Source organism: Mirounga leonina, unplaced genomic scaffold (assembly GCF_011800145.1).
Source record: "Mirounga leonina isolate KUSES-001 unplaced genomic scaffold, KU_Mleo_1.0 Mir_115, whole genome shotgun sequence".
NCBI lineage: Eukaryota > Metazoa > Chordata > Mammalia > Carnivora > Phocidae > Mirounga > Mirounga leonina.
Window position 1 is genome coordinate 78183211 of NW_023270268.1, and position 27870 is coordinate 78211080.

At 40.2% G+C, this 27870-nt stretch overlaps 1 protein-coding gene across 2 annotated transcripts in view; it reads left to right on the top strand.

Annotated features, from left to right (window-relative positions):
• The window catches only part of LPP (LIM domain containing preferred translocation partner in lipoma), a 667656-nt gene that overhangs the window by 404557 nt on the left and 235229 nt on the right, over positions 1 to 27870 (top strand). For both annotated transcript variants that reach the window (XM_034999808.1, XM_034999809.1), the window contains exon 7: positions 2334 to 3023. In XM_034999808.1, coding sequence (XP_034855699.1) covers positions 2334 to 3023 — 690 coding nt within the window. The remainder of the gene's footprint in view (positions 1 to 2333; positions 3024 to 27870) is intronic.

The window sequence follows — 27870 nt, forward strand, 5'->3', positions numbered from 1 at the left end:
TGTTAACCAAATACCCCTGGGAATGTTTTCATCTTTATCGCTAGATCAACGTAGATGACCAGAAAGCTATCTTCAGAAAGCTATATGTCTGAGTCGATAGACTTGTATATTATGGAGGGGGCAAGATAGCTGCCCTGTCTATGACCCCGTATCCGCATATCAGGCAGGAAAGAGGAATGGGCAAAGTAGGTAGGGATGATGCTTAATCAGGAGAGTGTTCGTTTTCCCAGAAATGCTTAGCATATATCTCATTGGTCAGAACTGTGTCCCAAGGCAACTCCTATCCTACAGCATAGTCAAGGCAAGTATTTTAAGTTGGGCACATTGTTACCTTGAATAGAATTGCAATTCTTTGAGTAATGAAGAAGGGGAGTGGGCATGAAGAAGCAGTTTAGCAGCATCTTTCCAGCAAGCTACATATCTGTAGTGTCTTGGTGTGGATGAATGACACTAGAGTAATAGAAGACCTTGCATTCTCTCTTTCTGTGCATACGTTAATTTGCTTGGAAATTAATAAACAACAAAATCAGGGTGTGCTCATTCATTTGTTATAGCAACAAATCTAATCACAGTAACTCAAAGTAAATTGAAAACATTCTGTCATTGGCACATTTTCGGATCCCTAATAGACTAATGCCTGAGGACAGAAGTTTAAATCTCCAAGCCTTCCCTGAGCCTGTCTTTATCCCCAGCCTAACCAAGACCTCTCATAGTTTGGCAGTGAGATCTTTTCATCCCTGTGTCCTTAAACATTCTTAGGATATTCAGTAAGTGTCTCTGAATTGAATGAATGAATGCAATAGAAATTGGGCAGATAGAAAAGGAGGAGGAGTCTGCATTTGAGTTCTCTTTGGTAAATCACTCTTTGACAAGAATTTTTGGTCTAAAATTTAGCATCTTTTTGATTGTGCTGAGGGTGTTTGTTTCTCTCAACACCCCTCTTTGCTTTTACTTTTTTCTGTTTCTTTGGCCCTCTGTTCTCTTTCTCTGGTACCTCCTTTTATCCTGAATGGTGACTAAGTCTTGGGTAATTTGATTGAGATCGCATTGTTCTGTTTATTTTTGTTCTTATTGCTAGTGCTTTCAGTGTTAAATTAAAAAAAAAAAAAAGCCAAAGCCAGTGTCATGAAGTTTTGTTTTTTTTGCCCCGTGTTTATATATATATAAACATATATATATATATATGATTTTTGTGTTAGTTTGTGAATTCTCAGAAGTTTTAGCTTATATATATGTGTGTGTATATATATAATTTTAGCTTTTACATTTAGAGCTAAAAATTTGGGTTACTTTTTGTATATAGTGTAAAGTAAGGGTCCAACTTCATTCTTTTCCGTGTACATCTCCAGTTTTCCAAACTACTTGTTGAAAAGATTATCCTTTCCCAAACAAATGACGTTGGCACCCTCATCAGAAATTAATTGTGCATGCAAGAGTTTATTTCTGGACTCTCTGTCCTATTCTGTTGGTCTGTGCGTCTATCTTTTTTTTTTTAATAAGATTTTTTATTTATTTATTTGAGACAGAGAGAATGAGAGAGACAGAGAGCACATGAGAGGGAGGAGGGTCAGAGGGAGAAGCAGACTCCCCGCCGAGCGGGGAGCCCGATGCGGGACTCGATCCCGGGACTCCAGGATCATGACCTGAGCTGAAGGCAGTCGCTTAACCAACTGAGCCACCCAGGCGCCCCTGTGCGTCTATCTTGATGCCACTATCATACTGTTTGGATTATGGTGGCTTTATAATAAGTTTTGAAATTAGACAGTGAGAGATCTACACTTTGTTCTTCCTTTTTGAGAATGTTTTGGCTATTCGGAGTCTCTTGAGATTCCATGAATTTTAAACTGATTTTTTTCTATTTTTATAAAATTTCCATTGGAACTTTGATAGGGATTGCATTAAATCTGTAGAATACTCTGGGTAATATTAACATCTCTAGGATATTAAGTCTTCCAATCCATGAACACAGGATGTCTTTATATTTCTTTATGTCTTCATTTTATTTCTGCAGCATTTTTACTTTTTGGTGTAAGTCTTTTGCCCATTTTGATTAGCTTTATTCTAAAGTATTTTTTTTTTCATTTTGATGTAATTGTAAACAGAATCATTTCTTTTAGTTTTTTTTTTCAGATTGTTCATTGCTGGTACTCAAAAATGCACATGATTTTTGTGTTCGTCTGTGAATTCTCAGAAGGCAGGAACCATGCCTTATTTGTATTTTACAGAGTTAATATGAGATAATAATAGTGCCTACTATGTGTTCATTTCTGTGTTATTATTTTTCATTGATGGTTATCTTTGCCCCTTTTATTTTTTTCTCTTTCCCGCTTCAGGGGTCTGCTAGTTCGACAGCCTCTCCTCCAGCCTCCACTCCTGTCACAGGACACAAAAGAATGGTTATACCAAACCAACCCCCTCTAACAGCAACCAAAAAGTCTACATTGAAACCACAGCCTGCACCCCAGGCTGGACCCATCCCCGTGGCGCCAATCGGAACACTAAAACCCCAGCCTCCACCAGTCCCCGCCTCCTATACGACAGCGTCCACGCCTTCCAGGCCTACCTTCAATGTGCAAGTCAAGTCAGCCCAGCCCAGCTCTCTTTACATGGCTTCTCCTTCATCGGGACAATTTTATGGCCCGGGCCCGGGACCCCAGGGCTATAATGCTCCACCAGTTTCTATCTCCGGGCAGTGCCCACCTCCTTCAACACGGGGGGGCATGGATTATGCATATATTCCACCGCCAGGACTTCAGCCTGAGTCTGGGTATGGGTACACCCCCAACCAAGGACGTTACTATGAAGCCTATTGCCCCACGGGGCCTGGCTATGGGGGCAAAAATGACTCTGATCCGGCTTATGGTCAACAAGGTCACCCAAATGCCTGGAAGCGGGAACAAGGGTATACTCCTTCTGGAACAGGAAACCAGAACCCGGCTGGGATGTATCCAGTTGCTGGTCCCAAGAAGACCTATATCACAGATCCTGTTTCAGCACCGTGCGCACCACCACTGCAACAAAAGGTAGGGAGCTCACTCACATAGTGATGGCACTGAAGGAGTTTGTATCTTGGCCTGCTTTCCCCAGAAAGCAGAGCCTAAGGCAAAAGTGCATGTGCTCCTTTGATGTCATTAGGAAATAGAGTGCCAGGGAAGTATGAGTGAAGCAGGAAAGGGGGAAGATCGTATGCCGGGTCTGTTATCAGTATGGCTACCATTTAGCAACAAGTACAACCAATCTTGAGGATCATGTTCCAAAAGACTCTATATGAATACATCAGGACAGTCTGTTCAGGGAGAGGAAGGGAAAATAGTTTATCTTCCCGCTCTTGTCTCCTGTTTATCAAAGCTTCCCTCTGTGGTTCAAAAACGTCCTCCCACTTAGACGTTACATTTACCTGGGCTCTGAATAGATCTGCAGTATCTCCTACGTTAGTGGGGACAGGATGTTCCCAGGATTGTAGGGAAGAGGTGTTTAGGGCACAGGAGATGCAGTGCTGTCAAGTTGGTCTCATGTAAAGTCAGTCAGAACCCAAGCCAAGGTGGTGCTTTGGGTTCTGCCTTGGGCAGAGTGAGCTAGGACTGCTGGGACAGAACAAGTGGCCCAGGGCCTAGGAGGTGGGTGAGGTCAAGGGGATTCAAGATAATGCAGACACCTCGTCTAGTTTCCTTTGGGAAGGGGCTGAAGTATAATGGCACTCGTTTATTACCTCTTGTTTATTCCCATCACTGATCCTCCAGGAAGAATCTTCCTCTCCAGGCTTTAACTATATTAGGAAATTTTTAAAAGTTCTTTATGACAGTGGTTTGATTTAATTGCAAGTATGCATGTCTTTTAAGTCAACGCGTTCAGTTACTTCCTGTGAATAGTTAAGATATAATACTACACATACCTACTCACCTACAACTTGGATTTTCCATAAGTACTAGAACCAACATGATGATGTTTCCTCCCACCCTGACAAGAGGAACCAAGGAGAATTACTTGGAAGGGATGTGATGGAGAAACAAAGCTAGTTTCCAGTAAATGGGTTGGAACTGAGCCCTCCCTTTTAGTTAGAGCTGTGAGAAATCAGAAACTGGAGAGCCCTTCATTAGCTGAAAGTTAAATGGTAATTGTTGAGACGGATTATGGAAGTGTGTGTGTGTGTGTGTGTGTGTGTGTAATCCTTTACCCATTTAAGATTGTCAATTTCCAGATATAGCTATTCACATTTTCAACATTATAACAAAAATTTGTCAGGTCTTTGCTCTCCAGGTAAGGTGTTTACTAAATCACGATTCTCACGTGGAAGCATCTGCTCTATTAATTGTGTTCCAAAAGAAGTTTAGGTTCTTTAGAGGAAAAGAACCCTTCCCAGTGGGGCCTGTGAGTAGCTGAAGGCACCTGTTAACCTTATGAACGCTCATTACATGAAAGTGGACCAGCCATGGTCATTCTCCAACATAAAGATTCCCAGTTAAAATGTTATGTGTTTTTGAAGCATTACTCTTGGAAGGCCTTTCTTTTCAAAATCTCTCCATGCAAAGAAAATTTTTAAGGGTTTTTTTGTTTTGTTTTGTTTTGTTTTTAAATGAAGTTCATCCAGAATAGCCAAGCTGGATAGGCTTGCCCTTCATTAACATTACAGTTTTCAAGGAAGAGTTTTTCTAGGAGGACCCGAAAACAACCAAGTCAGGAAAAAAGGGGGTTATTCAACTTTACATCACTTTGGCATAACTGAAACAAATTCTCCTATGGAAGATTAAAAGTTTAGGTTGGGAAAATTGCCATCCGCATTTAAGCTCATATAGGCATGCAGTTTTGCCCTATCTAGAGCAGCTTGACTGATGTTCCTGCGGGAAAGAGATGGGCCCTGAGTTATGTTTAAGGATGCCAACACCCCACCTAGAGAAACAGACAAGCCAGAGCAAAAGTATGTCTAGGTGGAGGGAATCATCTGGTGAGAAGGACTGAGCCAGTCTTCGAGTTTCCTGTTTACCCATCACGTCATGGACCACCACAGATAGTCCCTCTTCAACATTTTGAACCAACCCAGTATTGTAGGGGGAAAAAATCAGCACCCATTGCAAGAGCTGGATCTAAGATGTCAGGTCCAGCCACATGACTAACATTGGATCTGCCCTCAGCCATCCAATCAGGGTGCTGGAATCAACTTTGACTAACCCCTCACCAGAAAGCACAAAACTTCATTTTCCTTCTTAGAGGCATAAGGTAATGTTTCAGGATGATTTACTACATTATTACAGATTCTGGGTATCAGTGGATTTCATGTCATTTAAAAATTTTTTTGAAATACTTATTTATAACCATGTCATGCATTTTAACATCATATTGTGCCTTTTAAACATGAAAATTAAACCGTGTATTTTTGCTGCCATTATAAAGGAGAGCGGTTAGAGGTTGATATTTAGCCATCTGTCTGTGTTTGGGGAAAGGGGAAAGAGGCCCATGAAGCTACAGATATTTCCTGTGTGTTTTGTGGGGGCACTGGTAGCTGAAGGGGTGGGCTTTCCACAGTTGGTCTTTGAGCAGAACCCTGCTGTATTCAACTGCACCTGGGCACAGAGGCCCTGAGTGTCCCAATATTGACTCTGCTTGGCCTAGTGATGTGACTGCTGGCTTGAGAAAGGAGCTCCTAATTCTAATCCCAGTTCCTCCCTTGACATTCCTCTTTCAGCTTGGGGAAAGGCCTCTAGACCCCTTTATGTCATGCTTCCAGACTCAGTAAAGCGGAACATCATCTTCACTCATTAATTAATGATTGCAGAGGGCTTGGAAATTTCCAAGGGCTGAATAATTGCCAAGTGAGGACTATTCAGGTTTTTCACTGGCTTTCATTTATTTCCAGTTGTTTTAGACACTGGTGGAAGACGTACCTCCATACCTTAAAACAATTATCTTTTGTTACAATTGAGAAGTTCAGAGGAATTTGACATTGGACCCATTAAAGAAAAAGTGGTGGTGGTTGTTTTTAAGTGAAAGAAAGAAATATCTCCTATATTTGAGATGAGCTGCTTTAATTTCTCTACAATATAAAAGAAGCAGGGAAAGAATAGAAGGGGAAAGAAAAGGAGAGGAAAGACAAGGAAGAAAAGAATGAAGAAAGGAGGGAGGCAGCATGAGAACCTGCAAAGTGCGGGGGATCATGATTATATTTATGTTCCCATAATGTGCTGAGCAGTGAATTTGCATGCTACAGTAGACCATAATGTGTTTCCTGGACCATCTGAGCTGAGTTACTTGAAAAATATTGTTATAAGCAAGTCTTTATAAGAGAGAAATATTTCTTTCCCACTGGAAATCCTCTTAAAGACGCAGTGGAATCTTTTCTTTAGGCTCTTTTCTAGAAGGCCCTATCTGCTAGCTGCTGTACAGTTCACGCAACTCTTGTCCTGTGCACGCCCGTGAGGCAGGATGTGCCTTTTCTCTAATGTTCAGATAAGGTGAGTCCGTCTGAAAGTGCCAGAGCCAGGACCTGGAGGCCAGTCATTGCTCTTGGGTGCACAGTGACCCAAGGGCAGGTCAGCTTTAATACCCACTTCCTTGTCATAAACCTTATCTCTGTCAGCCTCCGCTTTACTGAAGACAAATGGCGTTTGTCCCACAGTGTGTGAAAGGCACAGGAGCTATGCATCCCAGGGAAACTGGGGGGGGGGGGGGGGGGGGCACCTAGTGTGGGGGTGTTTGGTTAAATTCTAAAATCATCTACTGTTAACATCTTCTTGAAAACCCCCTCATGATGGTGAGAGTGTGGAGATCAGCAAACTACTTTTCAATAAATCCAACACAAAGTTGTTTTTTTGTTTGTTTGTTTTTTGGGTTTTTTTAAATCCAGAGTTAGAACAAATCACTGCTCTTCATTTAGCTTTTGAATCTGGGGAATGCTTAATGGTATAGAGAAGAGAGTGAAGGCAGTGGACTTTTGGGGTCAGTCTTAAAGGGTCCCAAGACCTGTAATTTGTTAAGATTCAGAAAATATTTGAGAATGTTGTTACAGTAATATTTCACACATTCAAATAGTATCAAAATGTGGAACTTTCCTTCACTGTAGAGAAGAGATGGATGTACATATTGGGTATACTTCAAGGAAATGGTAGTATTTTGGAGAAAGCTTTCTTTATGGTAATCCTTGTACTAATTAGCTCTCAATTCCAGGATCAGAGAAACAAAAAAGAAAAGATGGTTAGTGTGGGGAGAGGGATGGATGTAGAGAGATGCCTCAGGTCAGGTGCTAATACCTGGGTACATACAAAGATGACGATGGAAGAGATTGATGAGGCCAGTGACAAGAACATTAGTAATCCCCCTTTGTACAGGGTTTTTTAGTTTCCAAAGTACTTTGTGGACCCCGCAGAATCCACAAGGGTTCAAAAGCTCAGGACTGAGAGTCACTCTCTGCAGATCATATATCAGATTCATGGGAGGACCACAATTCCGATGTGGGTCTTCTGAATATTGTCCTCATGCTTTCCCCTTAGTAAGCCATGCGTGTCGGCATGCTTTGGTGTTTGGATGGTTGGAAGCACCACATCAGCATCACCAACCCCTGGACGTGGCTCCACCGTGGCCCTACTTGCTGGCAGTCATGTAAGTGGGCTTAGGCGGTTGTGGTGCAGTGCTGTGCCTTCAGATCAACAAATGGAGGGGAAGAACCCCTTTCATCCCAGCTGGGCATCCAGACTTGGGGCCCTGGGGCTGGACTTCCTCTTCCTCATCACGCATGTACAACTTACCCTGTTGTTTCTACCTCACAATGTCTCAGATCTGGTTTCTTATCTAAATCCCCTTGGTACTGCCCTAGTTCAGGTGTCCTAATTTCTCACCTGAGTTATGGAAATGGCCTCTTAATGGGTGTCTCCACCTCTAGGCTCTGCACACATCTGTCCATCCTCATATGTGAGCAGATGAATCTTTCTACCTTACACACTCTGCCTAGTGTGGGGGTGATTGCTTTTAAAAACAAACAAACAAACAAAAACCCAAAAAACAAAGCCTTCAAAAATTCCCAGCCAGCTATGGAATTAATTGAAACCCAGCCTGGATTTCCAGGTTCATCTCCCCCGTTGAAGCCTCCCGACTTCCAGCTGAGAACTTATGTTCCTAGTTATTTCTCATCTCTGTAGCTTTCCTCATGGAACTCCTTCCTGCAAGGCCTTCTCAGACCTTCCCCCAAATAAATAAAATATCTATACATCTAATGTGACCCCTGAAGACCAAGCTAATGTGTTAATCTCTCTTGTGATGTCTTCTCTTTGTAAAATCAAGTTGTGCATTATTTCACCCTTTCCTTTGGAAGTTTCCACACTCTTCCTATACTAGAATCAGGTGTGTATCGATCTTCCACCAGACTTTGCTCCAGCATATATTGGATTCTACGATTTAGGGGATAAAGATGAATAACCCTGTCTCCTCCAGAATAACTAACACAGTACATAACACATTCTTGTTTAATAAAGATGCTTGAAGAAACTTCCCATATCCTACTGAAATAAGGAGAATAACCCTGCTGTGGCATTTAGTATGTTATTCAGCAAAATGCCAAAACCCAAACCTAACTGCACCAAGTCATATTAGGTGACCTCAGGAACACAAGCGTTTTCACATCAGCAACTCAGTATCCAAAGTAGCTAGCTAATTTCTCAGGTTCACCATGGTGCTAACATTTTACACTCCTTCTGGAATATGCATGTGTATATGTATGCTGTTACATACACAGTCTTTATTTCCCCACTTGCCAAATGTCCATGGAAATTGTTGATTCATATTCTTTAATCAACCTTTTGAGGTGAGCCTTTGACATATGTATGCACCCATGTAACCTCCACCACAATCTCGAGAACATTTCAGCTACCTCACAGAGCTCCCTCATGCCCTGCTGCATTCAGTTCCCTTTACCCTCAGCCCCAGGCAACCGTTCTGCTTTCCAACATAGGTTACTTTTCTCCTTTCCAGAATTCTGTATAAATGGATCATATCATAGTATGCACTCCTGTGTCAGAGCTGCTTTTACTCATTATATATATATATTTTTGAGATCCATTTATGTTGTGCATATCAGTAGTCATTCATTTTGATTGCTAAGCAGTGTTCCATTATATGGGTATACTGCATTTTCCTTATCCCTTAATTTCTTTCGGCACATTTTTAAATTCATTTTGAATTATGAATAAGGCCACTGTGAACATCCATGTGCCAGTTTTTGTATGGACATAGTTTTTATTCCTCTTGTAAAATACCCAGCAGAGGCATTTCTGAGTCATATGGTTAACCATTTAACTGCTTAAGAAACTGCCAAACTTTTCTTAAATGCACCATTTTACATTCTCACCAGCAGTCTATGAGAGGTCTGGTTGGTCCTCAGTCCTGGCAACACTTGCTATTGTCAGTCTTCTTAATTTTAGCTATTTTCATACCATATAGATACATCTATTTATGGTTTATATTTACATTTCCCCTTTGACTAATGATGTGGAATGTTTATTATTTATGCACTTACTGGCCATCATTTATCTTCCTACCCATGAACATGGTAGATCTCTCATTTGATTTTTATTTTTATTAATTTCTCTCAACATTGTATTATAGTTTTACATGTATTTTGTTAAGTTATCCTTAAGCATCTCACATTTTGAATGCTAGTGTAAATGGTATTTTTTAAAAATTTCAATTTGTAGTTGTTGGCTGTTAGGATATAGATTTTTTTTTTATATTGACCTTGTATCATATGACATTGCTAAATTTAACAGTTTTACGAGCTTGTTTAAGACTCCTTTGGCTTTTCTACCTGATCATTTCATCAGCAAATACATTGTTGATTAAATTGTTTATTTCCTTTGTGGATAAGAGTCTATCCACCAAATTCCTATATTTGGAAGATGTGTCTTTTTGGTTGAAGAAAAAACAGTTTTTCACAAAATTGAAGAATGTAAATTGGAAAAAATAATAAACCTTTACCCTTCACTTCTCTAGACTAGCCTACTGAAACTGTCAGACATAGAAGTCACCTTCAAAATTATTAGATCGTAATTCCCTAAATTTACAGATAAGAAAACAGAGGCCTGAAGTGTTATAGTGATTTGAAGAGTGAGTTATACAACCAGTAAGTGGCACATTTCACTAAAAACTAATGCTTTTTTATACCACAGTTCCTCTGCATTGGCTCAGGACAGGTGAAATCGGAAGTGTAAAGGAGCTTTAAAACGTGTGATGGTTATTGCCAAAAGGAGCTTACACCTAGCTTTAGATCTCCCCATCAGTTTTATACATTGTCTAATCCCAGAAAATTTCTGCCATTTCAGTGTTCTTCATTCTGTCTCATACATAGTTGTTCCCCCTGTGGAAAGACTTGTTCTTAGGGTCCATATGGTTTTGACTCAGTCCATAATTTCTTCTTCCCCTGACTCTAAAATTTATCATCAGAATGGATGTCCTCATACACTAAGAAATGTCTCTGAATATTATTCATTTTGCTAATCCTATTTCTTCAGGGTTTTAGATGTTTAGAAATATCCCAGGTCCGTAATCTTTGTAGAAAATTAAATAAATCACTTTAAACAAATGATTCTAACAATATGTAATTTTTTGCATTTATAGAGCTAAGAGATCTCACTTCAATTTACCAGTGTTTTATCTTTGTTCTATTTCAGTCTGATAGTAAAAGAACTACCCAACTAAATGATAATGCCCCTGTAGAAATCTCATTTTTTTTTTTTCATGGCCAGCTGCAGACATTCATACTGTCCTGTCTCAGGGGACAGATTATAGTTGTTCCCTTCCCCAGCAAACAAAGAAGTTTGCCCATTATTGATGTATAATGATTAGTGGTGAATATATATGCTTTTAAAGATTTTACACACAGAGTATTAGGAAATATTCCCATAGTGAAAGTCAAGTAGTTGACTTTCCAAAAGTGCCAATGCCCAGTAATAAAGACTTACTTGTTATTTTAGCTCTTTGATTTTCTGGAATATGGAAAACTCAACTTTTAGATACACTCTTGGCAAATAATGTGGTGTTTGCTCTATTTTATCCTTGGAATTCAGTAAATGTTCTTCAGAAAATAAATTTGGTTTACTTCAGAAGGTTACTTACTTAAAATATCATTTTGAGATATGTAAGAATAATAACATGTAACATTTTTATAACCCCTTATAAAATTTTACCAAACGCTTTCATATATGCAGAAAACTCTTTATCATGTCCAGGGGCAACTTGTCTGGTATCCCACTAATACCAAATGTCAGAGATAGGGTGAGAAATTGGGTCTTCTGATTGGTAGCCCAGAATTCTTCCTTTCCATAGCACTTGCCTCCATTTAGCTCATAGCAGTTATTCAAATATCAAATATCCCTTGGGCCCAGAAGTCTGGAGAACACAACTTTAGAGTTGTATTTCTGAGACGTAACATATATTTAACATTATTTGAACCCCAAAATTCAGTCAATACTATATCAAGATTTAAGCAGCTGAAACTATAACCTAATCTAAGTTCAAGTTAAAAGATACCCTTTTGTTCAGTCTTCATAAATATTTGGTATATTTATATCTCCTCAACCATGGACACCATGTTAACTTTTGACATACCTTTAGGGATTATTGTGAAAAATACAGACTAAGAGGGTGTAAGACTGCTAGTTGTATTCATTTTGGATCTGTTAGATATTACTTGTTTTTCCTGGTTTATACTTATCTTTAACAAAAATTTGGATAGTTACTGTAAAAATATTCCTATTTTTTACCAGAGGAAATGCAGTTTTCAATCCTGCTATCCATCCCTTTCAAAAGACAGAAAGTATTAAATAAGCAGGGTCTCTGGGAAAAACTGGTGTCAGGGGTCCCTGCAGAGGCAGGAAAATTTCTGGTGAACCGCAGAGAACTGGAAAAGAGTTCAGAAAGGCAAGCTGGGGAATATGGACCAGGACCCAGCAAACTGCACCCCATGGGCCACCTCTCACACATCACCTGTGTAGGTCATGTTTTATTGAAATACAGCCATGTCCACTTATTTATGTGTTACCTATGACTGCTTTGTGACTACAGTGGTAGAGTTGAGAGTTGCAACAGAGGGTGTATATGGTCTTCAAAGCCCAAAAGATTTACTGTATATTACTTTACAGAAGAAGTTGACTGACATCTTATCAAAATATGGAAGCAGTTTGCAAAATTAAGATTCTCATTAAAACTTCTTGAATATCGGGCTCCCTGCTCGGCGAGGAGCCTGCTTCTCCCTCTAACCCTCCCCCCTCTAATGTACTCTCTCTCTCTCTCATTCTTGCTCTCTCAAATAAATAATCTTTAAAAAAATAAAAAAAATAAAAAACAATAAAAAACTTCTTGAATATTTCTCAACTATTCTTTCTTACCCAGTAGATTAAGAATCTTGAGGTAGAGGTTGTTACGATAGTCGGTGGTAATTTTGGGGAGGGAAAGAATTAAATATCAAAACCAAAAATCCTACTACTTGGCAGAATGGATTCTGTATCCCTCCTGGTAAACTTCTATTGAGCCTTCAGGATCTATCTCCAATATTAAATCTTGGAGAATCTTGACCATTCATTCACCCAGTCCCCACATATTATTGTCATTCCTCTGAATTTTCTCACAACATTTTTCTTGTTCTTTTACCATAACATGCATCTTAGTAGATATCTTGAGTATATAATAACTTTGGGGCTCCTGGGTAGCTCAGCCAGTTAAGCAGCTGACTCTTGATTTTGGCTCAGGTCCTGATCTTGGGGTGATCCCGTCCTCTGTCCGGCTCCGCCCTCAGGGGGTAGTCTGCTTGAGGATTTTCTCCCTCTCCCTTTGCCCTTCCCCCGGCTCCTGCACTCACTCTCTTTCTCTAAAATAAATAATAAGTAAATAAATAATAACTTTATTGAAATAGAATTCACATTGTAGAATTAACCCACTTAAAATGTAGAATTCAATCCATTGTTTTTAGTATATTCATGAAATTGTGCAACCATCATCACAATCTCTCACCCCAGAAAGTTTAAAACTCATACTTATTAACACTCCCCATTTTCCTCAAATCCTCCAGACCTAGGTAGCTACTAATACTTTCTGTATCTATAGATTTGCCACTTCTGGACATTTGGATTCAAACAATATATAGTCTTTGGTGACTGGATTCCTAGCATAATATTTTCAAGTTCCATTCATGTTGTAGTACATCTGAGTACTTCCTTCCTTGTTATTGCTGACTACTGTGCCATTGTACAGACATACATCCTATTTGTCCTCTCATCAGTTGACGGACACTTGGACTTTGTTTTTCTTGGCTATTACGAGTGGTGCTACTATCAGTATTTGAGTACAAATTTTTGTTTGTTTGTTTTTATTTGTCAGAGAGAGAGAGAGCACAAGCAGGGGGAGCGGCAGGCAGAGGGAGAAGCAGGCTCCCCGCTGAGCAGGGAGCCCGATGCGGGGCTCGATCCCAGGACCCTGAGATCATGACCTGAGCCCAAGGCAGATACCTAACTGACTGAGCCACTCAGGCATCCCTGGGTACAAGTTTTTATCTGAGCATATCTTTTCAGCTCTGTTAGGTATATATGTAACATTGGAATTGCTGGGTTATATGGTAACTTCATGTTTCACCTTCTTTAAAGCTGCTGGACTGCTTGCTGAAAGGGGTTATACCATTCTGCATTCCCACCAGCAGCGCATGATCATTCTAATTTTTCCATCTCTGTATCCCTTTGGATTTTAGTCACATTATATGTCTGTCTCTTCAAGTAGTCATTTCTGTTCTTCAAGGGTATGACTCATGTCTACTTTGGTTTTGTTTCTTATATACCTACCATGGTACAATGCATGTAACAGGAACTCATGAATTCATGAATCAATCGGTCTATCAGTAAGTAAAAGGACATGAGTTACTGAATTGACACGGATTTGCATACAGTTCCTATTACTGTTAATGTTGTTTTTTTGAATAGGTGTGTTCTTATTGGTGTTACTTTTTTGGTTTTTGGTTTTTTTAATTGTAGCTGTGTTCCCAGTCTCATCCAGGCTTTAGATCCTAGCTTGTATCACCTGTAGATTAATCTTCATTTAGATGCACTCTCTTTTAGTCACTGAGGTTAATTTCCCAGCCTGCCTCATTATAGTGTCTTTCTCTTGCTGTGGTCAACTTGAACTGCTCTTGTCTCTGTCCCTTACAGCACAGTGCTGTGTGTAGTGAAGCTTTTTCATCACTGAGGGGATATCACCTCGCCCAAGCCTGCTTCTCCCACACAGGGCTGTTGACCTTTTCAGGCCTGATGGTTCCGCTCTTCCAGGGCCTCCGGCCTAACACCCGAAGTTGTTTAGAGTCTTCTCCTTCTCTCACACAGCACATGCTTTCATCTCCCCCTTGAAAGTATATCTAAAATATTATCCCTTCTCTTCTCACCACCTCTCCTGCGCATTCCCTGATGGAAGCCCATCCCACCTTGCCTGAATTATTGCAATGGCTGCCTACCACTCGGTCTTCTCCGCCCTGGTCCTACATTGGCCCGTTCTCTACATAGAGTGATCCTTGAAAGTCATATTATTTCACTTTCCCGCTCAAAACTCCCCAGCGGCTTGCCGGCGCCAAGCTTCCCCTTGAGAAAAAAGCAGGCACGGTGCTTACAAGGCCCAATTCTCTTTGTCCCCCGTTAACTCTCTGACTTCATCTACCCCACCCGCCTTCCCCCTGCTCCAGCCACACTCCATACAGGCACACTCCTGTTCCAGGGCCCTTGTTTCGCTGACCTTCTGCCTGGAATGCTTTCTCCAGATCTCCACATGGCTTCTTCTCTTACCTCCTGCGGGACTTTATTGAAACATGCTACTTTGCTGGGGAAGTCTTCCCTCACTACCCTGCCAAAAAGCCCTCCCCTGCCCTAGAATTTCTCTCCCCCTAGAATGTGTCATAATAGATAAGATGTTTGTCCTTTTTATTCATTGCTGTGTAGTGACCATCGACTGACAAGCCATAAATCCTTGGAAAAGATGCCTTAACGAGTGAATGAGTAAATGCTGAGCACAGACTCATTCTCTCTGATAACTTTTTATCCGGATAGCTATTGTGTGGGAAAAGGCACAAAGCTCTGAGGTCCTCCAATGTGTGACACCCACTTTATGTAGATTTCCCCAAATTTTATACTCCCCACTCTACCCAAGCCTCCTGGCCCTCCTTTCCACACCATGCCTTGTCTATTTTGATAATGTCTACATAGTAGAAAGACTTTGGATCTTGAAATCAACTCTGAGTTTGAGTTTGATACCACAAGGAAACTTGCGTGTGATGACAAATGTGGAGGTACTGTTTGACTATAAAATTCCATACCTATATAAGAGATTATTATAATATTTGGAAGGGCTTAGGCTACAGGAGGGGGACTAAAAATCTTAAGTGACAGATGGTACTATTAAATATTTTAAAGCTGTATGGATTAATAGCTGCTAATATTGATTGAGCATTTATGTCAGGTACTGTGCTAAGCACTTTCCATGAATTAACACACACAATCTTCTCAGTAACACTAACAGTTTTAAAACGTGTTAATTCTATTTTGCTGATAAAAACTGAGTCTTGAAGAGATTAAGTAGTTCTTCCAATCCGGAAACTTTCATGAATATAAACAGTTAGGTGTTGAAGCAGGAGAAATCAGTTTTATTGGAGGGTGACACGTGGCTTCATTTGATCATTTGTTCTTTTATTGAAAACTATTCATTGCCCATTTTGTGGTGCTGGGATTAGAGTCAGAAACACAATAATATTGCTTTCCTCTTCAAGCTTATATTCTAATTGTTTTTTTTTTTCCCCCTCAAAGGATAGGGAACAGGACATAATTTAGGCAGTGATACTTACTCAGTAAAAAATAAAAAGGATTTTAATATTGGGGTAGAGAGTGATTTAGGTAGCCAACTCAGGAAAGTCACTGAAGGGGTGACATTTGAGTTGAACCCTGAATAGTGTAGAGGGGCCAGGTCTTCTAAGATCTGGATGAAGAACATTCCAAGCAGAGGACAGCAAGGATGAGTCCTCTGACTTGGAATTGACAAGAATAGAAGAAAGCAAGCCGGGGTGGCTGGAATATAGTTGGTGGAAGAGAATGGGATACAATGAGGTGGGAGAGGTAAGCAGGGTCCAGATCTTACGGACCATGGTAAGGAGTTTGTCTTTATTCTAAGTGAAATGAAAATCTACTGGAGCATTTTTAGCAAGGGAGTGACAGGGCTTGGTTTTGTTTTAAGGTAATCCCAGCCACTGTGTAAGATCAGCGTGGATGTAGGAAGCTTTGATAGGCTCTTGTGCTTCTGTAGTTTCCCTTAAAATTATTGAAAAGGTGGGCTTATGAACTTTCTCATTTGTAAATAGAAGAGGTTTTATATTAAGAAACATGAAAGCATGGCCACTTTATTGGTGTGGAGTTTGTTATCTCCCAGTTCTGTAGTTTCATCCTGAAGCAGACTTCCAGCCTCCAGCTCCAGGGGCAGTGGAGGGGTATGGTTATTGCATGAGAAGTGAATACAAAAGACACACCACTCACTCTCTAGTGTCAGGGAAAGTTTTGTGCAAGCAATGGAATGTCATGCAGGCAGTAATGGAAGCGATAATAGCTTGAGATGTAGGAGTTTGGGGGATGAACTCAAGTTGCATGTTTCTTCAAATTTTAATTACTTAGCCAAAAAAGACATAGTCTGACACCACTACATTTTTTTTTTTTAATGGCACTGGAGCAGTTAAAAACTGGGTACTCTAAAGTCAGGGACCGTGTACAGATGGGGGAGGGGTGAAGGTTTTACCCACTTCTGTTTCAGAGGGAGGGTCAGTAGGTTCACGGGAGCATTCTTCGAAGCAGCCAGGGATCCGTCTGGTCTTCTTATCTGCTCTCCCTTCCCCATCCCTCCCTCCACCACTGTGGCAATTGGACCGATTAAAAGCAAATAATGACATCAGTTCTTCGAGACTTCCTGTTCATACCAGGTGTTGCTCACCTTCATATGTGCGTCTTATCAACTCACTCTACCCTTTTCAAGTTATCCCTTTGTCTTGAAATAACTTCTGCAATACTTTGCATGCTCCGTAATGGTCTTTGTGTAAATGGCCCGAAGTGTCTATCAGTAGAAGTCACCTTTCCCAGCACCAATACTGGGACGTCTTAAGGGTTTTCCGAACAGCTCATGAGCTGCTTACAAAGTAATTCTGTCTAGACAGGCACATATGTAGTTTAGCCACATTGTTTATTCCATGAGTACCACCAAGCATATATGAGTTATGTAGTAATTTTTTTAAGAAAAAGTGTTGATGAGATATGTGGGTCTTAGTTATAATTACTAATGCTAATATATAGCTGCATGGAACTATTTTCTTAAAATTTTACTTTCAATAAATAACACATACCATCTAGGTGCCATTTTTCTCGATGTCAGAGGACATACAGAAATGAACTAAAAATTAGCTCATCCTCAAAGAGCTTAAAATCTAATAGGAAGATCAGATATGTTTTAGTGGTAATGGCCTCTGACCATTCTTAACTTCTTATTTGTCAGTGTGAAGTATTACTTAAAAAAAAATAGAGCTGATATCCCTACTTTTTTAGAGAATAGAGCATTTCCCCCCATAATTGGATACATATGGACCAAGAACCCTCATGAAACAAAAATTGTAAAAGTGCTAAAAGAAAGGCCCTGAGAAAGTTCTAGTGGCGGTAGAAAGAATGGATCAATTTTGCAAGGCTTCATGTAGAGTATGGCCTCTATTAGTCTTGAATCAATGGAGATGGGGAGTGGGGGAAGAGACAAGATTAGATTGTTTAATTACCAAGAAACTCTAAAAGCTGGGGAATCAAAAGATCTTCTTAACTTAGATTAATTTCAATATTAATGGAGTGCCTTTCTGATTCTCCACATTTATAGCCATCTGCCTCTAAAAATAAGATCAGTTTCAAAGCTGGCTCACCACTTATATCTTTGCATGTGATAGCCTAAAGACAAGGATGCATAATGAAGACCCTAACATAACTTTATGTTACTGACCAAAGTTAGTAGGTAAACAACACCTAACCCAATGTTATATATTCTACAATAGTGAATTTTAATGACTTGGAGCCCATGTCCCTTTAGGAAGCAATTTTAAATCACTTGGGGACCTTCTTGTTTAAAACACTATAGTAGTAAAATGTCCATGCATTCTGAAGTTTTAAAACAAGCCCCTAAGTGTGAGTGCTAGAAATCACCCAAGTTAAATCGTTTCTTTATGCAATGCCTTTGTGTGCTTTGGTTCATTTAGTCCTGTCAAAACGTATATGAAGAAAATACTATTAATATCCTGATTTTTTTACTGAGTGGGAAAGTGAGATTGAGAGGGATAAGGTTACCTGCCCAAGACCACATGGCCCAAGCTCTTAGCCATTATACCTCTTTGTAAAAAGATATTTACAGAAATTCACACTGATGTTTAGCCATCTAGCTTTCAATCTTAAATCTAGTTCTCTTCTGATCTTGAGCAGGTCCCATATTCCAAACTGCTGAGGATCCCCCTGCTAAAATGAGAGTATTGAGATCTAATTATCTTTTTCTAATAGAGGACTTAAGCTCATCTCTTCATTTTTCATCTGCCAGTCTGCCTTGCCAGGCACTTTTGAAGCAAGTGGCAGAATGAGAGGTGTGGTGGGTGGGCCATGGAATGGAGCTAAGCAGAATGACTTGAACCTCAGAGAGGAAAATACTACTGAGCTCTGAGAGATGCCAGCCAAGCTCAAGACATCCTCAGAGCCAACGTACTGCCACAGCACAGTGTATGCAAGTGAGAAGACTTGAAGGTAGACCATCAATGGCCAGTTTCTCAAGAGTGATATAAAGTAACCCAAGCATGTCCACTCTTTGACAAATGCCGGGAGTAACATTGTTTTGTATATTTGCGTGAATAACCTACAGCATCACTGAGTGACTGATCAGAAAAAGGTAAGGGGAAAGAAAATCTTAAAATAAGCTGTAAAATCCAGCCCGTTTATGTCTGAAGTTTAGAGTCAAGCAAACAAAACAAATGTTCCATAGACTAACAGCATCTGCCATTGATTCAAAATAAGCCTGTTCTGAGAAAGGATTGATGAAATAAATAAATACCTAAAAATTGCCATTCTTGAAACTCTTGGGTAGAACACTGAGTTGCATTCCTACAGGAGAAATGCCAAATGAGCAAGCCTAGGCCAGGTTTATTTGGAAAAGCCTTATTTGGAGAACCATGGAAATGTGAACTTGATCATGTGAGAAGCCGGGGACTGTTCAGCCTTCTGTGGTTGTTCTGTGAGTTCTAGTACCAGGCTATTAATAGGGAGTTAAGCACAAGTGTGCTGCTTTTTTTTTTTTTTTTTTTTAACTTCATGGATCATATTTACAAAGACCCATTTCTTTAGCAAGAGATTTTGAGGTGAGGGAGTCATTGGGTTCCATTTTATATCCTTTTGTTCCATGCTTATACCCATACTTAATGTTAACTTTCCCTATTAATAAACAGAAGCCTAGTTTTCTATTTTGAGTGTTAACTAATTGCAAAATCAAAAAGAAGCCCTAGAAATTAAATCAGATTTAACAAATAGACTTCGGGAACATAATAATTACCCCAACATATTTGCTCGATGGCTGGGGAGTTCATAGATTTTTAGATGGGCAGAGATCAAATAAACATGTCAAAAAAGAACTTGAGATGGACAGAGAATGAATAATTACCCTCTTTTATAGATGATGACACAATTGCTGAGAAGTAAATCACTTCCCCAATTTTGCACACTACATAAATCATAGAATCCTCATTCCTTGTCCATAAAACCCATAACATGAAACAGGTGGAGCTAAAAGGAATTGCACTTCCCAACTTTCCTGTTTGTGGAATATGCCCCATTCTGTTGCTTAACATTTAGATTGAAAAATGGAAAATTTGTTAAACAAGACACTGAATAAAAGGCTTAGGCTGATATCTGATGATATCTAGGCATTCTTTAGTATTCTGAGAAGAGTCTGCAGATAGTGACTCTGTACATGATAAGGTTACACAACCCTCAGAAGCCAAATAAACATTTTGAATAAATGATTCAATTCTATTAAGCATGTGTCATTGGTACTACAATATAATTGACTGTTCAAGTTGGAAAGTGTTTATAAAGAAGTATGTTTCAAAAGTAAGGATCTTGTGCTATGGTGAGTGCTGTGAATTGTGTAAGCCTGATGAATCACAGACCTGTACCTCTGAAACAAATAATACATTATATGTTTAAAAAAAAAAAAAGAAGAAGAAGATAGCAGGAAGGGAAAATGAAGGGGGGGAATCGGAGGGGGAAACGAACCATGAGAGACTATAGACTCTGAGAAACAAACTGAGGGTTCTAGAGGGGAGGGTGGTGGGGGGATGGGTTAGCCTGGTGATGGGTATTAAAGAGGGCACGTATTAAATGGAGCACTGGGTATTACACGCAAACAATGAATCATGGAACACTACATCAAAAACTAATGATGTAATGTATGGTGATTAACATAACATAATAAAATAAAATTAAAAAAAAAAAAAAAAGTAAGGATCTTTGACAAAATGGCATTGGCCTTAGCTACTTCAGTTAAAACACCTGACAGTGAATCGTGAGATTATTGTGTGTATGTGTGTGTTGAGATACATTCAAATTTTGTAGGACCTAAATAAAGCTTTGGAGCTTTTCACTTTGGGGAGACCTCTTTAAAAAATACAAAATTATGATCAGAAAATCGTTGTACTAGTATGTCAGGGCTGCCATAATGAAGAACCAGAGGCTGGGTGCCTTAAACAATGGGAATTTATTTTCTTACATTGCTGGAGGCTAGAATTTTCCAGATCAAGGTTTTAGTAAGGTTGGCTTCTTCTGAGGCCTCTTTGCTCGTCTGATAGCTGGTCTTCTCGTGTTTTCACCTGGTCTTCCCTCTGTTTTTCGGGGTCCTCATCTCCTATTCTCATAAGGACATCAGTCATACTGGATCTTGCCCAGTCTACCAATCCCAGTTTAAACTGCCTCTTCGTAGGCCCTGTCCCCAAATACAGTCACATTCTGAGGTACTAGGGGCTAGCACTTCAACATATGAATTTTGGGGGGAGATAACTCGTCCCGTAACAATTATGTAAGAAATGAATATTTATTATAAACGAGAAAAGCAAATGTAGATACTTTAAAATGATAAAAGAAAAGCCGTGAAATATGATAAAAACCACAAAATTCAGAAAAAAATATCTTACTTAACAATTACTTAAAGGCTCGATGAGTTAGTCTTACATTTTGAGCCTGCAAGCTCTCTGGTCACTTCCCCATGCAACCTAATTTTGTAATGTTTCCTTTAGGGAGACGAGAAAGAGAATTTCAGTCTTTCTTCTAGCATGGTTGATAGAAAGTTATTATTACTATTATGACCTTATTATTAAAAGTTTGGAAAACTTCCTTTTATCTGCACAGCTTTTTATCAGTGATGTTGTAAAACTTAAGGTGATTGTCAGATTTGGGGAAACTGCTGTCCAGTTTCTTTTATTTGTCAGCTGTTGGAAAAATACCTGTGTTGTTGCTGTAAGCTCGTCCTCTGACAAACTCACATATCCAAGAGGAAAAATCAAGGCAGTGGTGCATTTATAATTGCTTCCAGTACGTTGCCGAAAATCATTCCTGGTGAGAGAGAAAAGTAACACCTTTTGCATCGTTGAATACCAAGTAGCCCTCCCTGCTTGTATACTTTTACACATCTGATGATTGGTAGAATGTTCGGCCGACAGCTTCTAGTCCACACATTTCACACCCTGCTTCACTCCTCTACCAGCATAATCTACCCACACACTGGGTGTTGTAGGAAACATTGATGTCATGGGATTTCTGGCTCCTTATCTCTGACTCCCAGAACTAGGAGAGCTAGTGGGCCAGGGGCATTTAGGGTTTTCCAGGAAACCATTGCTCCAAGATGATAACTGGCAACGGCCTGTGTGCCTACCATGGTGACTACAGATTACGTAGCTATATGGCACCATACTCAATGAAATGTATCCTCCACAGAACTTCCCCTAGCCAAATCCCAAATTTCCAAGATCATTCCAACACTGCCCACGTGAGTGTGTGACAGAGAGCAGTCAGAGTGGAAAGACACAGCAGTGAACACATTGCTTAGCCTCCCCCGCCCGCCGCCAGGCCATTAGAAGGGGCCAAAGCAAGTAAGGGGCCCTAAAGCTTCCTTCCGTGCCAGTCCACTATTTCAAAGTTTTTCTTCTTCTCTGGGTACTTGCTTGTACAGTTATTTCTTCTTCCCTTCTTGCTCTTCCTCAAACATTTACTTAGTGCGTACCATATCCCAGACATTGTGTCGGCAGGGAGAAGACACATACGATAATGTGTACAGCGCAGGTCTAAAATGATGGGTAACCAGAGCCGTTAACGATAAAACCTACTGGATAGCCAGGTGACTTAGTGGCACATTCAGCTGAGTTATCAGGGAAGGCTTTACAAGAAAGTGGCGTTAGATCTGGCCCTAAAGGATGTCTAGGATTGGAAGTGGTGATTCTGAGAAGAGAGAAGGGTATTCCAGAGGGCTGATACTGTAAATGGCTGTGTCTCTACAAGACTTTTTCTGTATCTTCATGTTTAAAGTTTTATTTGGTTATAAGGCCAAAACAAACTGAAGGAAATCCCTGATTTTGTGGCCACCTCCGTGCCTTTGAGAAATATCCTCCAGAGTGTGATGGCTCTTTCAAGACTCAAGGTTCAGAACATCTGATCACATCTGTGTTCCAGAATCCCATAGGTAATTTCTGTGACAACATCTGAAGTAATTAAGCAAGTAGTTTTACCCACTTCCCCAGAAAAAGACTTCATACGGCCTCTTCACTAAGACCTCATGTTTTGTTTTGTTTTGTTTTTTTATTTTAAAGATTTATTTATTTATTTGAGAGAGTGAGAATGAGAGACAGAGAGCATGAGAGGGAGGAGGGTCAGAGGGAGAAGCAGACTCCCCGCTGAGCAAGGAGCCCGATGCGGGACTCGATCCCGGGACTCCAGGATCATGACCTGAGCCGAAGGCAGTCACCTAACCAACTGAGCCACCCAGGCGCCCCAAGACCTCATGTTTTAAAACTAGCACCCATGGACAAATGGAATTTATTCTTCAATGACATTTGATAGCAATGTTCATGCCCCACTTTTCACATAATGTTGACTTGTTCCTTTTCTCTCTCGCTGGTCCTCCCCTCTGTCAAACTTAAGTATTTGCTTTTAGCTGTCTTCCCCCCCCCCCTTTCCCATTTGCTCTTTTTTATGCCAGGTTGACTTTTCTCTCCCATCGAAGACATTTTAGGTGTGACCGTCTTTCTGAACTGTACCTGGCCCAGGAGAGAGGAATCTAGCAGAGTGTCTTGTTCGTATGCAATCTGACACAGGGGGTTGGCCTAGCATCACCCAGTGTGATCCGGTGACAGAACCAGTAGGGATGGCTGAATGTTCAATCTTTGCATGATTCTGCCAAGTCATATAGATCTGTTGGTTATTTCAGTCTTTGTGCCACGGGTCCTTTGTCACAGACATACTAAGTTAGGAGCTGCTTGAGGGAAAGGAACTGTGTAGTAAAACACACACATCTTGCTGACTGGTGGTACATAGGCACCAACCAGTGTAAACAGAACCCAGCCAGGTCGCCTCCCACTTCGTTACTGAAAGATGGTTCTTTGCACGGAGCCAGTGTTCAGTAAATGTCATATTGTCGTGGCTTCCATGACTGTTCTTAAGTATAATTTGAGGAGTAAAGCTAATGAATCTGTTGCTGACCTAATGGGTATTTTAGGGTTTAATGAGCAGATAGCAGACCTGTGAGCACTATTAATACTACTCTCTGGTGGGAATGGCTGTCTATATACTGAGTTATTAGGAATAATAACAGGAAAAACTATATAAACACTACTCTTCCACTAATAGTGGTAATTTTGTTCCAGTTAAGTTATTTTAATGACATAAAATATTAAAATAAAATTGGGTGGGTGAGGGGAATATGCCAATAAAAAGAATCAACCATTCTCCTGACAAATGGCAGGTGATACAGTCACAATATTTACAAGTAAAATGGCAGGGATATAATTGAAAAATATCTCTCTGTATCGTTCATACATGATTCTCCAAACTGTCACGGGTCCGTCTTTAACTGATGCCTCGTCCCTATGTTATATAATGTAATATAGCACTCTTCCTTTTTACTCTTTTGCTTTTGGTCGTGAGAATTAATTTGAAGGCTTTTAACTCTCCGATCTCATTTTTTTCCTTTGTTCCCGACATGGCTAATTCTGTCTGCCGTAGAACTATCAGATAAACTGCATAGCTTGCTTCCACCACAACTGCACGACCCGCTTCAGTCAGCCTAGCAGTTCTGCACAAGATACATTCTAAGGGGATCTGTACAAAAGGCTGAATGAAAATGTTCCACATAAAATGTAGTTACATAAACCTTAATAAAAAGAAAGTACCGGGAAGCACTTAGTGCCTCCGATTCTGGAATCAAAGCTTGCTTCTTTTTCATTCCTCTTCTCAGACATTCAAGGGACCACCCTGAGGTTTTCTTGGCTGCACTAAACTTTAACATAGAGGGTGTTTATATAACATCTTGTTCAAGCCCTCATTCTTCTCATTGGTTCTACAGACATTTATTGGGCGCTTACTGTGTGCCAGGCTCTGTGCTCGGTGTTGCATATACCGAGATGGAGAAGCAGCTGTCCCTGCTTGCAGAGATTTCAGTGGGGTAAGAAATAGGTGAGGAAACTCAGGCTGAGGGCCATTTGTGCGAGGTACTATAGGCATAGAAGATAGAACTGGGACGGGAAGAAGATCTCCCAGCCCGCCATTCATTCAGTTCTGATTCTCCTCCACCCCTCCATCTCCCTAACCCAGGACACAGAGAATTAGAGTTGCATTGAAGTAATTCTTGTTCTTGGTTATAACATGGGACTCTGGGGGCGCCTGGGTGGCTCAGTTGGTTAAGCGACTGCCTTCGGCTCAGGTCATGATCCTGGAGTCCCTGGATCGAGTCCCGCATCGGGCTCCCTGCTCGGCGGGGAGCCTGCTTCTCCCTCTGACCCTCCCCCCTCTCATGTGCTCTCTCTCATTCTCTCTCTCTCAAATAAATAAATAAATAAATAAATCTTAAAAAAAAAAAAACAAAAAACATGGGACTCTGTGTTGAAAACCCTATGTTTAAAATATGTGTTCTTTGTTTAATACTAATTCCATAGAATCCGGAAGGAGAAAGGGCAGATTTCTGACTTCTCTAAGCTTTCAGAAGCCTCTGATCTCACGTTCGGTGTTGTCAGAAAGGTTCCCTTCTGTGATAATGGTTCTTAAGCAGCAGTCTGGGCAGTTTAGAAAGCTTGCAGGTGCATTTAGACATACGCAGAGTCTGGATGTGTTTCCAAAGCTCTTTTGTTTGAATTGTGGAGCATAAATCTCCTAAGACAGTTTGTCCGCAGCAGTTTACCAGTATGTTTGGTTCTAGCCCCCTCCCGCCGAACCCCCAAATATTGTGAGAACAGGCTTTGTCAGACTTTTTGCCATTGCTCGTACAGGATGTTCTGAACCATGTGAGAGCTGGACATCTGCATACAAGGGAAATATGGACAGTACTGCCTGACTCCCTCGGAGGTCCCACTCTACACGTGTGCCTCAATAAATCAGCTTCCCAGATACCGTTTTTGATATATCAGAATCTGGCATTCCAGGCTCTAATTCCGGTTAATAATCCATAAGTTGACAAGACAAGTTGACTCTCTCCCTTTTCCTCTGTTATGTAAAGCAAGGAGATTGGACTACTTTCTTTTTTGTAGAGGCCTAAAGAGCTTATGAAATGTGCATGCTTAATATTAACTCACAAATTCATTGAGGACCACTTGGCAGCAGAAGGTCATGGAAGTACCGAGAGTGATGATTCAAATGACGAGGTAGTCAACAGTCCTTTACTTCTTTTAGCCCAACTCCAGGTTTATATCTCATCCCCTTTCTCTTTCCAGCACCTACCATATATCTGAGAACCTAGCCAGCACATGGTAAAGATCTATTAAATGACTACATGAAATGAGGTAGTTGTCATTGTGATCTGCCCCCATTTCCTAAACACAGCCTATATTAGACTATGTTGAGAAGCAGCTTGAAAGTGATGGGCTCTTTTTTTTTAGACAATATGCCACTAGTCACCTACTCCACCCAGTGCTTGGCCTAGATCTTCCAAATGAAAGTTGAATGGTATTATAAATTGAGAACTAGATCCCTAATGACATCTCATGAAAGTCACCTTAAAGGGTAAAAATCTAACCTGTTCAATATGGTTGCCTCTTTTACAGCATAAATGATTTCCGCAGGCCCACTTCTGGTGGCAGGATTCTCATTGCCTTCCCATGTATCTCTTTTGGACAACTACATGCTTTACCTGAATCAGTCAGAATGACAGTAACTGATAGCAGACAGGAGACAAAGCTCTAACCTCAGATCAGAGACCAGTCTTCATGTCTATACCGTGCCAGAGGTTGTTGAGAACAGAGACTAATTTTTTCAACTACCCCTTCCCACCCAGGAGTTATTGTCCATTTGTGATATTCCTGAAAAAAAGTCTAATGCCATAATGTGCTCTTTTGGAAACAGTGGAAAATACTGTTAAAATGATATGAGTGCATACTCTGTCTCATACCAGTTTGTTCTAAATGAATAATCTGAAGTTAGTTTTCTAAATGTCACCCATCTCAAGGGAGGAGGGTACATTTGCAGTGGATTTTTCTCAGTAGGTTAAGTCTAAAGAAGTAATTAAGACTCCACATTTCTGATTTGCAGGAAACAGCGTTATGCATTTTCCTTGGATAAGAATAAGTAAGGAGGATAAAGGAAGACTCTCAAATTGCAGTCTGTGTGACCTGTTTTTGAATAAACATCATCATATTCCACAGTCAATTATCTCTAAAGTACAGTGTGTTCTTTAGCCAGAGAGAGAGAGGGAGAGAGGGAGAGAGAGGCTGTCAGTTAGAAGTGGTTAGAGGAAAGGACACATGCATTGGAGTGTACATTAATCTATTGTCCTCTGAATAATTTTATACAATTTGGAAAGGGGTAATAGGGAGGATTATACATTATTTTTATGTGATTTCATAAATATCAAATTGCAGTCATCAGTGAAAGAGACAAGCATGACTAGGGAAACAAAATGAGGTATGTTATGTTCAGCACAGTAATAGGGCTCCTAATACCAAAGGAAAAACAAGTCATTAGTTACAACTATTGAATGGAAGTGGTCTAATCGGAGCAGCAGGATAAGTATCCCATTTTATTATGGCTTCGTTGCGTGTTTTGCAAGACTCTCCAGCTCTCCATTAAAATTATTTTCTACAGCAACACTGTGAGGGTTCAGAACCCAGAAGCATAACTATTATTTTTGTTTACACCATGCTGCTCTTCTGGGAGAGTAAGTAGTATTTTGAGTTTTGTTTGTCCCTTTTATCCTTTTCCTTTCTCTTCACCTCTGAAAAGATCAAAATTATAGAGAAATATTTGTTGGAGAACGATCTTAAAAGAACCTTAAGTTTGATCAAAATAATGTTGGTCACAGTGAAGACAGGTACATTACCATTACCTCTATAATCAGTTGGTTTTGTTTTGTTTCTCTTGTTCTCCTTTTTTTGTTTTGTTTTGTTTTCATTTGAGGTAAAGCTGCTGGCAAAGAAGGTTTCAGATGGATGAAGTACAGACACAAGTTGTGCTTGTGTTAATTCACATGGAAACTGGGCAGCCTCCCCACAATACCTGTGACATTTGGCCTGATGTGATAGAAACTTTCTTTCTTTCTTTCTTTCTTTCTTTCTTTCTTTCTTTCTTTCTT